Source organism: Colius striatus, chromosome Z (assembly GCF_028858725.1).
Source record: "Colius striatus isolate bColStr4 chromosome Z, bColStr4.1.hap1, whole genome shotgun sequence".
Classification (NCBI taxonomy): Eukaryota; Metazoa; Chordata; class Aves; order Coliiformes; family Coliidae; genus Colius; species Colius striatus.
Genome location: NC_084790.1, coordinates 68,566,963 through 68,580,337, shown reverse-complemented (window position 1 = coordinate 68,580,337; position 13,375 = coordinate 68,566,963). Strand labels below are relative to the sequence as shown.

The following is a 13,375-nucleotide window of genomic DNA, read 5'->3' as shown; positions in this document are numbered from 1 at the left end:
CATTTCAACACGCAATCATAGTAATTATGTGAACAAAGCACACTACTGCATGTGTATTTTTTCCAAGGCTCTGGATTCTTCTGAAGTTCGAAGTCCAAAAGAAACCCACAAATTACTACAGGCATGATAAAAGAGAGAAAATACATTCAAATTAACAAAGAAGAGATATCAACTAGCATTGTGTTTGAAATATGCTGGCACTCTTACTCTGTCTTCCTTTTTTGGCAACTGATCACTGATAAGAGCTTTGGTCCGTCTCAGAAACCAGCCAGACATTTTTCTTGCTAGTTTCACCATGGCTTTACGACCTGTTGCTAGCTCTCTTTTAGTTGCAGTGTGCCTCTGGCCATGCTCCACTGGATCAGAAAATTTCTTCTTAAACTGTACTCTGCTACCCAAAAGTCCTGGTACAGCCCTATCAAAAAAAACATGGGTGTGGTGAGTACGAGAAGAAATAACATTTTCTTTACTCCAAGGCATAAATCTATCCTTTTCCATTGAGTAAAAGCATATCATAAATTGTTTCTGGCTAATGGCATGACATTTTAAATTACTAATCACTACAGAAATTAATTAAAATATGTCTAAAAAAAGAAACATATACTACTTCCAGACACATAATTTTTTCCATTTACTTTTTCTGATCCCCAAATATGAAGAGATTGTCCTTAGGAAAAGAGTTGTCTTCCCCACAAAAACAAAAGCCAAGAGAAGTCATAAGTACATAGAACCTCTAAATTACGAGGCTGCTATGTTCAGGATCCTAAATCAGAAGCTAGGCAGTCATGTTTTCAATTTTTACCATTTTTATTAAAATCAGGTTATGCAGGTACTACATTTTACTAAAAATCTTAAGAAACCTAATAGCAACAAGAATTTAGCAACCACTGGAAGTGTTACATACTGGAACAATCTATTAGCATCAGCATAGTTTTCATGGACTGGATGCAACACTAAGCTTACCGTTAAAAGTACTTCTGGGCATTTCAACTCAGCCTGTATATCTTTACATTTAAGGTATATTTGCATTGTTTTTCCTCTGCAAAGCAACTCCAGTAATCTTCTGTGTTTAGATTTATATCTAGGGTTAGTTTCATCTCTCCCTCTCCATTAAAACTTTTCCTGAAGAAGACTGTTGCTATACAAATATGAGCACTTTTGAGTTTTGTGAAACAGAAAAAAATTATTACTTTCACCTTAGAAGTAAGTCAGAATGACCTGCATGTATTGGACAGAGAAAAGGCACAACATTGTTCCAAGTGCTGTAATGATTCTCTATCTACTGTGTAGGGAATAGATGAAGAAAAAAAAGAGTGTTCTTAGAAAAGAAAGGTAAACATGGAAGAGAAATAAAGTAATTTTAGCTGCTTCCCAAGTTCCCCAAAGATGCCAGATAGGCATCCAACAGTACTAAATAATTGCCAAATTCATATCAGGAGCTTACATCTACAGATGTATTGGAAAAATATGTTACACTTCCACAAAACATTGGAGTTTAAGGGTAAGGTTATGGCTTGTTGTTTTTGACACATGAGTCCATATGAACCAGCTCTACCTTAGTCCCACTGCCTGGTTAATATATATAGGTGTTTAACCACAAAAAAAAATTTATTTACCAGTCCATAACACACCAAAGTTCCTTCATATTGTTTTGAAGAATGGTTCCAGTAAGACCTATCCGAACTGTGCACTTTAATGACTTCATGGTTTGAGTTATCTGAGCCTTTGGATTCTTGATTCTATGTGCTTCATCAACTATCACAGCAGACCATTCTACACTGCAGATCAAAAAGAAATATTGTATTAACTGAAACTACTTAATCTGTTATCCCATATACACATAAAATACACATTGATCTCTACCTCCAAGATGAATGTGGAAGAGAACCACTAGGATCAGAGGAGAGTTTAAGAACTCCTGAACACAGCCAAAGGAAAGGTAAAACTCCTAATTTGAAAATACTGACAACTATGAATGAGTTAACAATGAAGACTAGCTTTATGAAGACTGTTCAAAGACTTAACATCTCCCACTCCTCTTATTACAAAAACAGTATATTGTACACTCCCCAAACACAGTTAAATGCTCTTCAGCAGTAATTGGATTTAACAGTAAATAGGTTACACAGAAAGGATAAGTAATTGCAAGGAACAATGCAAAATTAGAGTTAGAATTCTTTGTGTAGAAAAATACATGAAAATCTTTACCTGTTAAATTCATCCAAATACAGACGAAGCACCTCGTATGTTGTGAGGGCAACTTCATATCTCCCTCGCTTGATGCGAGTCAAGTCTCCATCTTTTTTACTGCCATGTAAGACACAAACCTTAAAGTACCCCCATGTGTCTAACTCTTCCTTCCAGTTGTAAAGCACTGAAAGAGGGGCCACTATAAGGAAAGTCTGAAAACAAATAGATGCTATAATATTACTGAAAAAACCTAAAACATATCACTTTACCAATAAGTAGAGACAAAATCTTGAGATTTATTTTACTGCTTTGAAGCGTTTCTGTCACTTCAAAGCACAATGTAAGAAATACCTGGAGTCAAATTCATAAGCAAAAAGTTTACTCAGAGTATGTAAACAGTATAGAAGAAAACTACTGTAACAGTAAAAAATTATAACAAAATGGGCTACTTACTCAAATCATAGTCCAACAATTGCAATTAAGACATGATACTATCACTTTGCTTTGCTGAAGCATCTCTATCTGTATGTCATTACATGTTTTCCAGTTGGATTAAAAAAAAAAAAAAATGAAGAGGGTAAACAGCTTCCTCTTCCACAAGTCTGGTCATCAAATGACTTCAAAACAAGACTTGAAAAGGGTTTAAAAATTTAAGACACATCATACATCTCAGTTAATATCACTGAATAATAAAATCAGTGATGTTGGAAGGCAAGTCAGGAAGTTTCGACTCCAAATTTTTGGTCAAAGCAGCACCAACACTGATTTCAGAACCAGTCACTAAGGTCTTCAAAATCTCTCAAAATGGGAGTACTTTACAACATCTTTCTGTGACTTGGTCCAATACTTTATTGCCCTCAAAGTGAAATTCTTCTGAAGCTTTTCTGATTTCCCCCCTGCCCACTCCCCCCATCCTGAAGTGCTATCTCTTTACTTCTTCCTCTCTGGCTGTTATTTCCTGAGGAACTTGTATCCATTGTTCAAAGAACTGTAGTCATTGGCAGTCAAATATATAACTACTCCAATAAAATAAAAATAGCAATGGAAAACTGAAATTACAGGACCCATGTAGTGGGCAAAATTAACATGATCTTCAGATTTTTCTCATTCATACAGAACTTGCTGTAACTTTGGTTCCCTAGATTAGATTATCAAACTCACTTCTGACATTCTGACAGTTATTCAAGAAAATAAGCAAGGTCACAAGAATATTTGCAATAAATGTTCCAAATATATGCATCTGCCTTAATTAGTGAAATACAATGTTAACATAAACACAGTTTTTGTACTTTAAAACAATCACACAAAACTGTATTTTTCTACTTATTGGTATGGTCTCTTGAAAGTATTCTAGCCACAAATCTCACTCATGTATTTCCAAGTATTTTGTGTTAGCATGGACCAACAGTAGCAACAGGGTAGCACACTGTGACAGTCTGAAAACCTGAATCTCTAACACTACTAGAAGGTCATGAACCCCTGATCTAAGTAGCTGAGTTTTTAAAATTAATATATATAAATCTGTAAAGAAAATAAACAGAAAAATCCAAGTATTGCCTTTTACTAAAGTCCTTAAGTTTGTATCACTACAATCTGTACCTTCTTTGGATTACACTTCGATTCTTTCTTCATCGTCCTCCGTAAAAACTCTGGCATATTATTTTCAATATCCTCACGTGTTCCTGTTTTGTTCAACACTGCAGCCAAAAACGAAATGACCTTGAGAAAGAAAACAATTCTCAGTGATTATGTACAAAAATGCAAACTGAAATTGAATGAGCGCCACTGAAAACAATAATTTAGGACAAAATCCTGGATGAGATTTAGTAGGGGGGTTTTTGAGCGTGATTTTTTTTGTTTTGTTTGAGGTGTTTGTTTTAACTCAATCTCATTTTTTAAACTGTGAATCCCTTCCCTTGGAGAATCCTGAAATCATTATAAGAGCAATTAATTATATTGTTTTACTCTTCTGTCTTCCAGATGGAAAAGCCTAAAATTTACCAAAGAGGATACGAAAGACCCTGAAAAAAATTGAGTTCATATATACCTTGCCACTGTCCTCCATTTTCAGGAAGACACTTTGTATTAGATGAGAAAACAAAGGGAAGAGATACTTGACAACTATATTTCAGACACAGCTTCAGTAAAAGGAAGATGAGGTTTAAACTAGAGGTTACATTTTTCTAAAAATTCTTCTATATGCTCTTTTTCTCTGGGGTTTCTCTTATTAACTTCAACACTGGTTCTTTCTTTTGTGTTTGGGTTAAATTCTATCATCTGCTTCAAACCAATCACAGTGATTTCTTTTTGATTATATGGAAAACTCCTACTATAAAACACCACAGTAAGGACAAACGTTTCAGCATAGGCTAACTCAAGATGCTTCCATGGTAATCCAAAATAAAAAAGGTGGCACAGGGATATCTCTCCAGAACATGCAAATTGGTAAAACCACTTGGGACAAAAGGTATCCATGGGGCTAAGCAGCAACAGAGATTAGATGCATCGTCAGACAGGTGCCTTTCTTTTGAAAACTCAATATGCCTCCTTTGACTAGGAGCAGGAAGCTCTAGCCACTTCCTTTTGCAGCTGCTACACAGCTGCCCATAGCAGGGCAGAGGTAAAGCTGTCAGCTTTTCTAAAAAACAGGAAGTTTCCAGAGCTTTTCCTCTCTAATGATGATAAATTTGCAACAATAGCAAAGGCTGTAGAGCAGCAACTTTGATGAGAAAACTTTGGCTCTTCCAGATAAAGCATGAAGCAACCTAAGGGACTGGAAGTTTGATAAGGAAAATAACTCACTGCAGTCATATTAAACAATATGATTCTACTTGACTCCACCTCAACTTCAGCTTGAAGCGAAACAGACATACAGTCAGGACAACTTATGCAAGAACAAGTTCAGAAATATGAAGAACATTAAAATGCAGTTTTCTAGAAAAGTATCTCAAATCATTTTATAAATCAGAAACAGTAAGGTTCAGATGACTAACAAGCGTAAGAAAAGTTTTGTATGAGGCTTTGTCAGTTACTTGATAAACTACTCTTTATTCTTTCATACATACTAGTCTTTTGTAAACAAGTGAAATCCTCTTTTACTTAATATTCACTGAACTGCCTTTCCCACATTGAACTTGAAGAACCTGATAAGGTCACTACAGTATCAGCTCTTGAGATTCAGAAAATATCTGAGATGCAAAGACATCTCAACTTCTCTCCTTACTCCCATCTACTACTACCTTACATAGATGCTTCTTATTATATGAAATCAGACTATCTGCAGTTCTGACTAGAAACAGAGTTCCACAACTACAGTTTTTGAACTGCCATAGACAAGAAACATGACCAAGCTTAGGTAAAACACAAGAGAAATGAATGCAGCTTGGTTTTAATAGACATCTGCTAACAGACAATCAGCAGCTACACAAATCCATGATGCTTCTCTGCATGCTCCTTCCAGAGAGGTTTTGCCAGTTTAAGTTTACATGCTACTCTCATCAAGTTTGCTACAAAACAATAATTCTTTGTATTGAAGAGTGTCTGTCAACATTCTCCTAAATGGAAAGGCAACAGAGCTACAGTTAGTATTTGTCAGTGAAGGAATGAGCTTGCATTTGACACATGGAGGGAGAAAAGTGAAAGGGACAAAGACTAGCCACCATAGGATTCAAGCTGCTAACTTGAGACAGATTAAAGAGGTTTTTCAAACATAAGCCCACCCTAATTTTAGTAAAATAAATTAATCATTTGGGCCACACTGATTCAAAGCATAATGGAAAAATTCAGCTATGCTTTGTCTTTTTCGTCAACCCCAGTTGTATTTCCAAAAGTGATAAAAATAACACGAAACATCTAAGCACTTTTTTCCAGAGATGGGAGTAAATGTGTCTGCTCCTTCTCACTCCCAGTACAGTTAAATTATTTGTTTTCAGGAAAAAGAAAATTAAAGAGCTACAGATAAAGATGTAAGCACTTTTAGTGTACTCCAATGCAAATTACTTTGATGATGTACAGGTAGCAATTCTCAAAGTAAATTCAACATAAAATGAATACTAACATTTTAACTACCATGATTACCCATGCTAACACTAAAAGGGCGCCATATCTCAGTTTTGTGGTCTGTCAGAGTGAATCTTAAGTCAGCAATGTCTCCTGACAATCAGTGCTATCCTTTACAGTTGTGTCCTGCCTCCTCCAACTCCATAACAGCAAAGGCAGATTAAGCTCCACTGAGGTGTCTTTTTTTAATATTTTTTTTTTTTAAGATTTTTAACTCAAAAATGCTGCTAAAACATCACTATTCTCTCACTGTAGCGCAAACAAAAAGAATACCTGTATTGTCTTTCCAAGGCCCATATCATCTCCAAGAATACATCCTCTTTTATTAGCATAGTGTCCATAAAGAAATTGGGCTCCTTCCCTTTGGTAATCACGCAGGTATCTGTTAATTGTATATGGGATAAAATCACCTTTGTCAGATAATTTAAAGGCAACTGCAGGAGATGGAAGACTTCGGTCAGGAAAATAAGGTTTTTCCAGATCACCATCATCAAATATTAGGCTTTTGCAGGGCTCACTACTGGCTTTTACTTTACAAAGTTTACTTATTAGTATTTTCCTTTCTTCGGATTCCAAGAATGATACAACAGCAAATGACTTTCCATTCTTGTCCTTTTCAATAGAGCATATAGTTCCTTCATGAAGCTTCCCATTTTCATGACAAGGAGCAAGGCATTTCTCCCCAATATGCCAATTACCTATTAAAAGAAAAACCAAACACACGTAGTGATACACTGGCCAGATGTACAAAGCATTTAATTTTGTTACACCAATAAAACATTGGATATAAATTTGCTAAAATGCATACAAGTTAAAATACAAGATTTTATAGAAGGTAACACTAGATTCAGGATACCGCTAGTTTAGAATAAAATCCTGAGCTGCATGTGAAATTACAGTTTGCTGGAAAGACTGCTAATTTTATAAATATCTGAAAGTCTATACAAGAAAATACGATGCATGAGCCAAATTTTAATACATTAAGTTGCTACACATTTGCTTAAGAGAGGTCAAGAGTGATATGCTGATGCCGGCAGGTCTAGTGACCAATTAACAGGCCACATGACCTGGGCAAAAAGTCCTTCTATATTAGAAATGCTTCTGATCCATCTGAGTTTCATACTACAGTGTTAGTAAGTTCTTTTATAATTGTAATCACACGGGAAAACATCACTTTTCCTCTAATAGACTAGAACAGGTTAAAAAAAACAACAAACCTTACATTTAGAAACAAGAGAAGTGTACTTTAAGAACACAGAATAGTGTATTATATGGTTCATTGAAGTGCCTAACTGTTGAATAAACTGCTTACGTAGCTGTCAAATCTGGAATTGTCAAAATGTGTTCATCTGCATGGTCTCACTATGGCCTTAATACAGAATATCAAACGTTAGCAACAGAGACATCTTTCTTTTCAGCTCATTGTCATGTTTCATGCACAATTTGTAAATGGCACATATACTGCTAAGAGAGAAAGAGGAAGATAAGGGGAGCGGAGTATCAAGAGTCTAAAAGAATACACATGGTACTGACAACAACAAAAAAAACACCAAAAAATACCTCTGTCAGAAAAACCAAGGCCTTGACTCTTCTTTGTAAAAAGAGAAAGACCTGTAAGTAACAGTTATACAACAAGATTTCCAAATTTCAACTGAGGAAATGTTCAAACCTTCCTGTGCTCAACCATCCCAAAACAATGGGACACATGACTAATTTCAGAACTTTAGTACAAGTATCTGTACTTCATACACCTATGATCAGTGACAGGATACCTTTCTGGAAACACCAACCCAGATGCTTCTCAGTGATAAGGAAAAGAAATGAAGCAGTCCTGAAGGCAAGAAACAAAAATCTCTCATTTTTATGTCTCAGTAAAAAAAAAAATCATGGAGAAGATGAAGACCAGTTCATGGGCTCAAGGAAGCATGTGCTCACAGGATTATTCTCCACAATGGATTAGTTAGATTGGTGGTAACTACACTTCATTTAAAAAAATCAATTACACTAAAAGCAAACAAAACCATTCACATAGCTTTTATTCCACAACCAGCAGTGGCCATAAGTTGACATCCAGGTAACAACAAATACAGCACAGGCACACAGAATACTTCTCTTCTAAAATTCTTCAGTCTTAAGGTATTCTTTTAGCTACACAGATTTCCTGGGCCAGGTGTGGTCTGGCTTTTTGGCAAACCCCAGCAGACCCCTCTCTTTCAAGTAGCTTCGTTCCCTTGTTTGAATAGATATGGATTTGTTGCACGTGGTGTTCTGACTACAAATTTCACAGGTCTGCCCACTAACTCATCAAGCTTTTGTCAGCCACAAACTCAGATGACACAACCTAAACTGGTGGCTCATTAGTTCTTACACTATCAAGATCACGACCTCTCCGTTACTTACAATTTTACAGATCTCTTTCATAATGTTCCCCATTATCCCTACTTGAGAGGTTCAGCCTCAACCCTTTAGCCTGTACATAAGTTGCTCCAAACCTTTGGCTATCCCTGTTCTCAGAGACTTGAAGCTCAAAAATACGTTTTTGAGGCAAAGGGAGAGGTAAAGACAGTATACTCAATCAACAAATCATACATAGCTGATCTCTTAAAGTTTAAGTCATTTGCACTGTCTTTCACACATGCTAAAACCAATGCAAAAAAATGCATAAGGGAACTTCTCCCAGTAGCATCTAAATCTTTAAGCAATTTCTCAAAAGCAAGAAAGAGAACTGAAAAAATCAAATCAGCTATGCAGAGCACACATATATGCAAAACAAAGCTTAACATATGATAGCATTTCCATAATTATTTTACAGTAATATCCAAGGTGACATGTGACATTGGTTTAACAACTCCCAGAGAAAAACTATGATTTAAGACGACACTGATTTTGTTTTTAACTAAGAATTTGCTTGAGTTTATTAAGTTGTGTATGACTTGTTATAATTAGCATTCTATGTGCAAAGTGAAATAAATGGCATTGAGCAACAGTTTCACTATTACCAAACTCCAATCCTAGTGAGAAATGAAGGACAGAATGAGAAAAAGGGAAAGCAAAGCAAAGCAATGGTATTAAGACCACCATTGCTACAAAATAATACTGTACAAGCCACAGAATTTCTACTTTAACTGGCCTGATTAGCTAACTTATTGGGTTTTGAGTCAGAATTATAATTTATATATGGTACTACCTTTAACAATAAAGAAAATTATCTGGTGTGGCTTCCTAGTTTGGGTATTACACAATAAAGATGGCTAATACTTCAGATGCTTGCCCATATTTACTCCTTTTATCACGGTCAAAAAAATGTGCTGGCATTTATTTTAATGGTACCAGATTATGCTGATAACAGCCTCCCGTCACATAGTAGCTCCTTTCAACAACTACTCCACAAAAAAACCAAAGAAAAACTGTCATGAACGATTTCTAACTCTTGAGGTCTGACCACTTAACTTAGAGTGCAAAGGTTTTTTCCCACTACAATCAAGAAGTGGAAAAGCAAAATGTGCTGATACTATAAAGTAAAAGCATTACCCTTCTTAAACTGTAAAGTTTAGCTACAAGGCTGGTAAATAACAGAGGCTAAAAAGTCCCCAGATACTTTTTTCCAAAAGTTGTCAAAGCAGTATGTTTTGAGTTCATTTAACCACGGTTTCCACTTAGAGCAAGAAAAAGTCTCAAAATGTATACTTCTGAGAAACTGTTTCAAAAGCTTTTCCCACTCAGCAATTCTAAACGTACACTCCAACGTAGTTTTCACGCTCTAACACCCCAGCTCCACCGTTCGCAGAACTTTGGCACAGAGGTGTGCCAGCAAGATCCCTCGGGCCCGCCGCCCCTCCTGCGGGAGCACCCACCGTGGATTAGCACTTCCACGCTTGCGCTCATTTTGCACCTGAGCAATATGCGTCGCAACATCTGTCTGGAAAGATACGTGGAAGATGCTTACCTGGGACATTATCACACATGTTAACTGTAGGCCGCGCGAAGCCCGGCCGAGCCGGTGGGCAGTGGAACCCGGGGGCAGCAGAAGCCAGGCGAGCCGCCGCTCGTGGGGCCTGTTGCCACGGGCTGAGCGCACGGGCCGGCCCGGAGCCTGCCACCGCACGCTCCCCGGGGAAAGTCACAGATAAATGGGGTGTGTGTGTGGGGGGGGGGGTGACAGGGAAACCGAGGGGATGGCAGGCACCTCAAGGCGCTCGCCGCGCTCCCCGCACCACTGCCGGCTCTAGTAACGGTCGGACCCCGCCGTTCCCCGCCAGGGCAGCCCCCGCGGCGGGCGGAGGGGATAGGCCGTGCCCGCGACCAGGCAGCACCTGCAGCCCCCGTCCGTTGCCCCGCCTCCACCGCACAAGCTCCGGAGCCAGGCAGGGCGGGAGCGCAGAAAGGGTGTCAGGGGCCGATGGGTATCGCGAGAAGAGCGGCGCGGCGCGTGTTCGCGCTTAAAGGAGCCGGTGGCGAAGCCGGGAAGGCGAGGGAAGTATCGCGAGGTTTGCTGGCTGCGCGGCGAGAGGACGGCGGGGCTGCGGAGGGTGCCGCGCGGGGGTTCGACCTCGCGCCGCGTGCGGCCCTGCCGGAGCCGTGACGGGCGGTCGCGGGGCTGCGGCTGCGGCGGGGCTTGGCCCGAGGGCGGCCGTGGGCCCCGCGGAGGCGGAGTCTGCGGTAGGGCCTGGCTCAGGGCGGGGAGTAAGTCGTGCCTGTGCTGAAGAGCCGTGTTACGCCCACTCAAGCAGTTTGGTTTTGCCCAGAAGCTCACGGCGGTGGAAAGTGGTTGTGTGTCGGTGCAGCACAAGAGCCGTAGCTGGTTACAAACGCGGCCAGGCCCCTCAGCGTGGCACCTGAGCAGAGCATTAGACCGCCAGCGGTCGCGGTTTGACCGCGTGACCCATACCACCTGTACTGAGTTGCCTCCTAATGCAGCCCTTGTTTGTAGCAGGGCTTGTGAAGGGGCGGGGGAAGGGGGGGATCTAAAGTTATTTTCTATGAAGAAATGACGCAGAGGGATGCTCAGGGAGAGCAGCTGGTACAGTGGTGTGTGCGACCAGTGGTCTTGCAGAGCATGGCCATGGGACTGGTGCAGAAGAAAGGAATTGGCTGTGGTGAGGAGAGTGGGACGCATTGAGAACCAAAGGTGCATCAAGATCCGATGTTTGGGGAAGAGGCCTAAGTGAGAGAAGCCTGCCAGCTACAACAGTTTATGCCATTCACTTTCAGAAGGGCTTTCCTGGATGCAATACCACTTTGCAAATTATAAACTCAATTGGTAGCAACCGTCTTATTCATGATGGAGTTCAGCTTTGAGAAGTGTCCAGATGGCCTTGTATTTCAGTAGCAATTTAGTAGAATGTTACACGAAGAGCATAACTTCACAGATCCTTGCTTCTAATTTGACAAAATGCTTTCATGTGCATTTAATAGCACAATGCAAAGTAGTTTCACTTAGGAAAGTTAGGCATGTATTTGTAAATATCATGCAAGATCTATTTTTAAAGCAACCTTATTTTTTTAGTGCAGAAGACATCAGTTTGGAATGAATCTCATTGTTTCTAATTATTTTGGAAGTTCGGTCGTTCTAATGTTAAAGAAGGCGTAAACATTGGAGAAGAAAAACGACAAACTTTTTGGGATGTGCAGAAAAATTATGTGCAATGCAGATGGATCATCCATCTGGCTAATCAAAATTCTACATCCTAGAATATTTTCAGAAACAAGGCAAGGCAATAAATTTCCTACTATGTCGGTCTCCAGGCTGTTTCTGCATACAGATGACATGCAGGCAGCTGCCTGCCTGCTTTGAGCATGGTGAAGTCTTATGCAACCTGGAGCAGAGTTGAGTCTGCTATTAGTCCAAATTTTGTCCCAACAGAACAAGAATAATAGAAAAATACCAAACATGGCAGCACTAAGACTGTTGCTGCAGCACTAAACTGTGTGTATATCGGATATCACATATGTTGGGGAGATTGTTTAAAATGTATAATAGTACCAGTAAATTACATTGTTTTAAAAAAATACATGTAGTGATTAACTCAATGGCACTCATTCTGAAGGAATGTGAGGACTACTATTCTAAAGGCAAAGCTGAAAATGGAATGGCATTTCAGGTTTTAAAAATCTGGCAAAATAAATACAATGTAACTTTGCCGGGACCTCAGATACTTAATATGCCTGAGCCCTTGGAGCATATTGGAAAAGTTGCCAAGAATATAGGCTCTGATTCTGAGGCAAGCTTTTAACTGGATAATGTTTGAAGATAAAAGTGTGTTTATAAACCACAACATGTTTATTTAACAAATACTATGTTGCTTTTGATTCTTATTGAGATATTTGCACTTAATAAGGACTCTTTCATACAGAGCACAGATGTTATTTTACCGTCACAAACACAGTGAAGTACCATCACTTCACAATAGAAGGAAATAAGAAACAGATTAAACTCTTGCTTAAACAGCTTAATTTTTCTAATAAACAGGCAATATAATTCTGCCTGCACTCAAAGGATCCCATTCTGCTTTTATGCCAATGGTAAGATATCAGTGGCGTAGCTAGAAACAGAGTTGCACCTGAAAATCCCAATGGAGTCACTAGGAGGAGTCTCCGTTACAGTTAGTTCCACTCTTGAAGCTCTTCAGGAGAGAGAACAAAGGAACACAGCCTTAACTGAAATGGTTGGTTAGCTTTATGTCAGCAGGTAGTTTTTCTCTTGCCATTAAAATTCCTCTTGCAAATTATAAACAGTTTCTGTATTGTTACTCCACTTAAAGAAAACTCAAACCTGGAGAACAAGCTGGCCCACTTTCGTACAGGCTGCTTTTGTACACTACCATTACAGGACCAGTCCCATAATGAAAATATTTTCAGAGGCCAGCAAATTGGAATCATAGAAACATGGAATCATCAAACTTGGAAAAGACCTTTCAGATCATTGTGTCCAACCATTAACCTTGCACTGCCAAATCTGCCACACAACCATGTCCCTCAGCACCTCATTTACATCTCTTTTAAAAACCTCCAGGAATAGTGACTTCGATGAGCAGCCTCTTCCAATGCTTGTACAGCTTCTTTAGCGGTGTCATGCATCTTTAAAAATTTCTGGAATACATGTTTTTCAGGAATCTTTCTAACATAA

General features: G+C 39.1%; 1 protein-coding gene across 5 annotated transcripts in view; it reads right to left on the bottom strand.

Moving 5' to 3' along the window:
- ERCC6L2 (ERCC excision repair 6 like 2) overlaps positions 1-10,583 on the bottom strand; it is a 52,962-nt gene extending 42,379 nt beyond the window's left edge. For 4 of the 5 annotated variants that reach the window (XM_062018785.1, XM_062018788.1, XM_062018789.1 and 1 more), the window contains exons 1-6: positions 10,196-10,583; positions 6,523-6,947; positions 3,790-3,909; positions 2,209-2,402; positions 1,617-1,778; positions 208-415 (exon numbers count right to left, since the gene is read on the bottom strand). In XM_062018785.1, coding sequence (XP_061874769.1) covers positions 208-415; positions 1,617-1,778; positions 2,209-2,402; positions 3,790-3,909; positions 6,523-6,947; positions 10,196-10,214 — 1,128 coding nt within the window. In that variant the 5' untranslated portion in view covers positions 10,215-10,583. The remainder of the gene's footprint in view (positions 1-207; positions 416-1,616; positions 1,779-2,208; positions 2,403-3,789; positions 3,910-6,522; positions 6,948-10,195) is intronic. The other variant, XM_062018786.1, reaches the window with a different exon arrangement.
- Between the last annotated feature and the right edge of the window lie 2,792 nt (positions 10,584-13,375).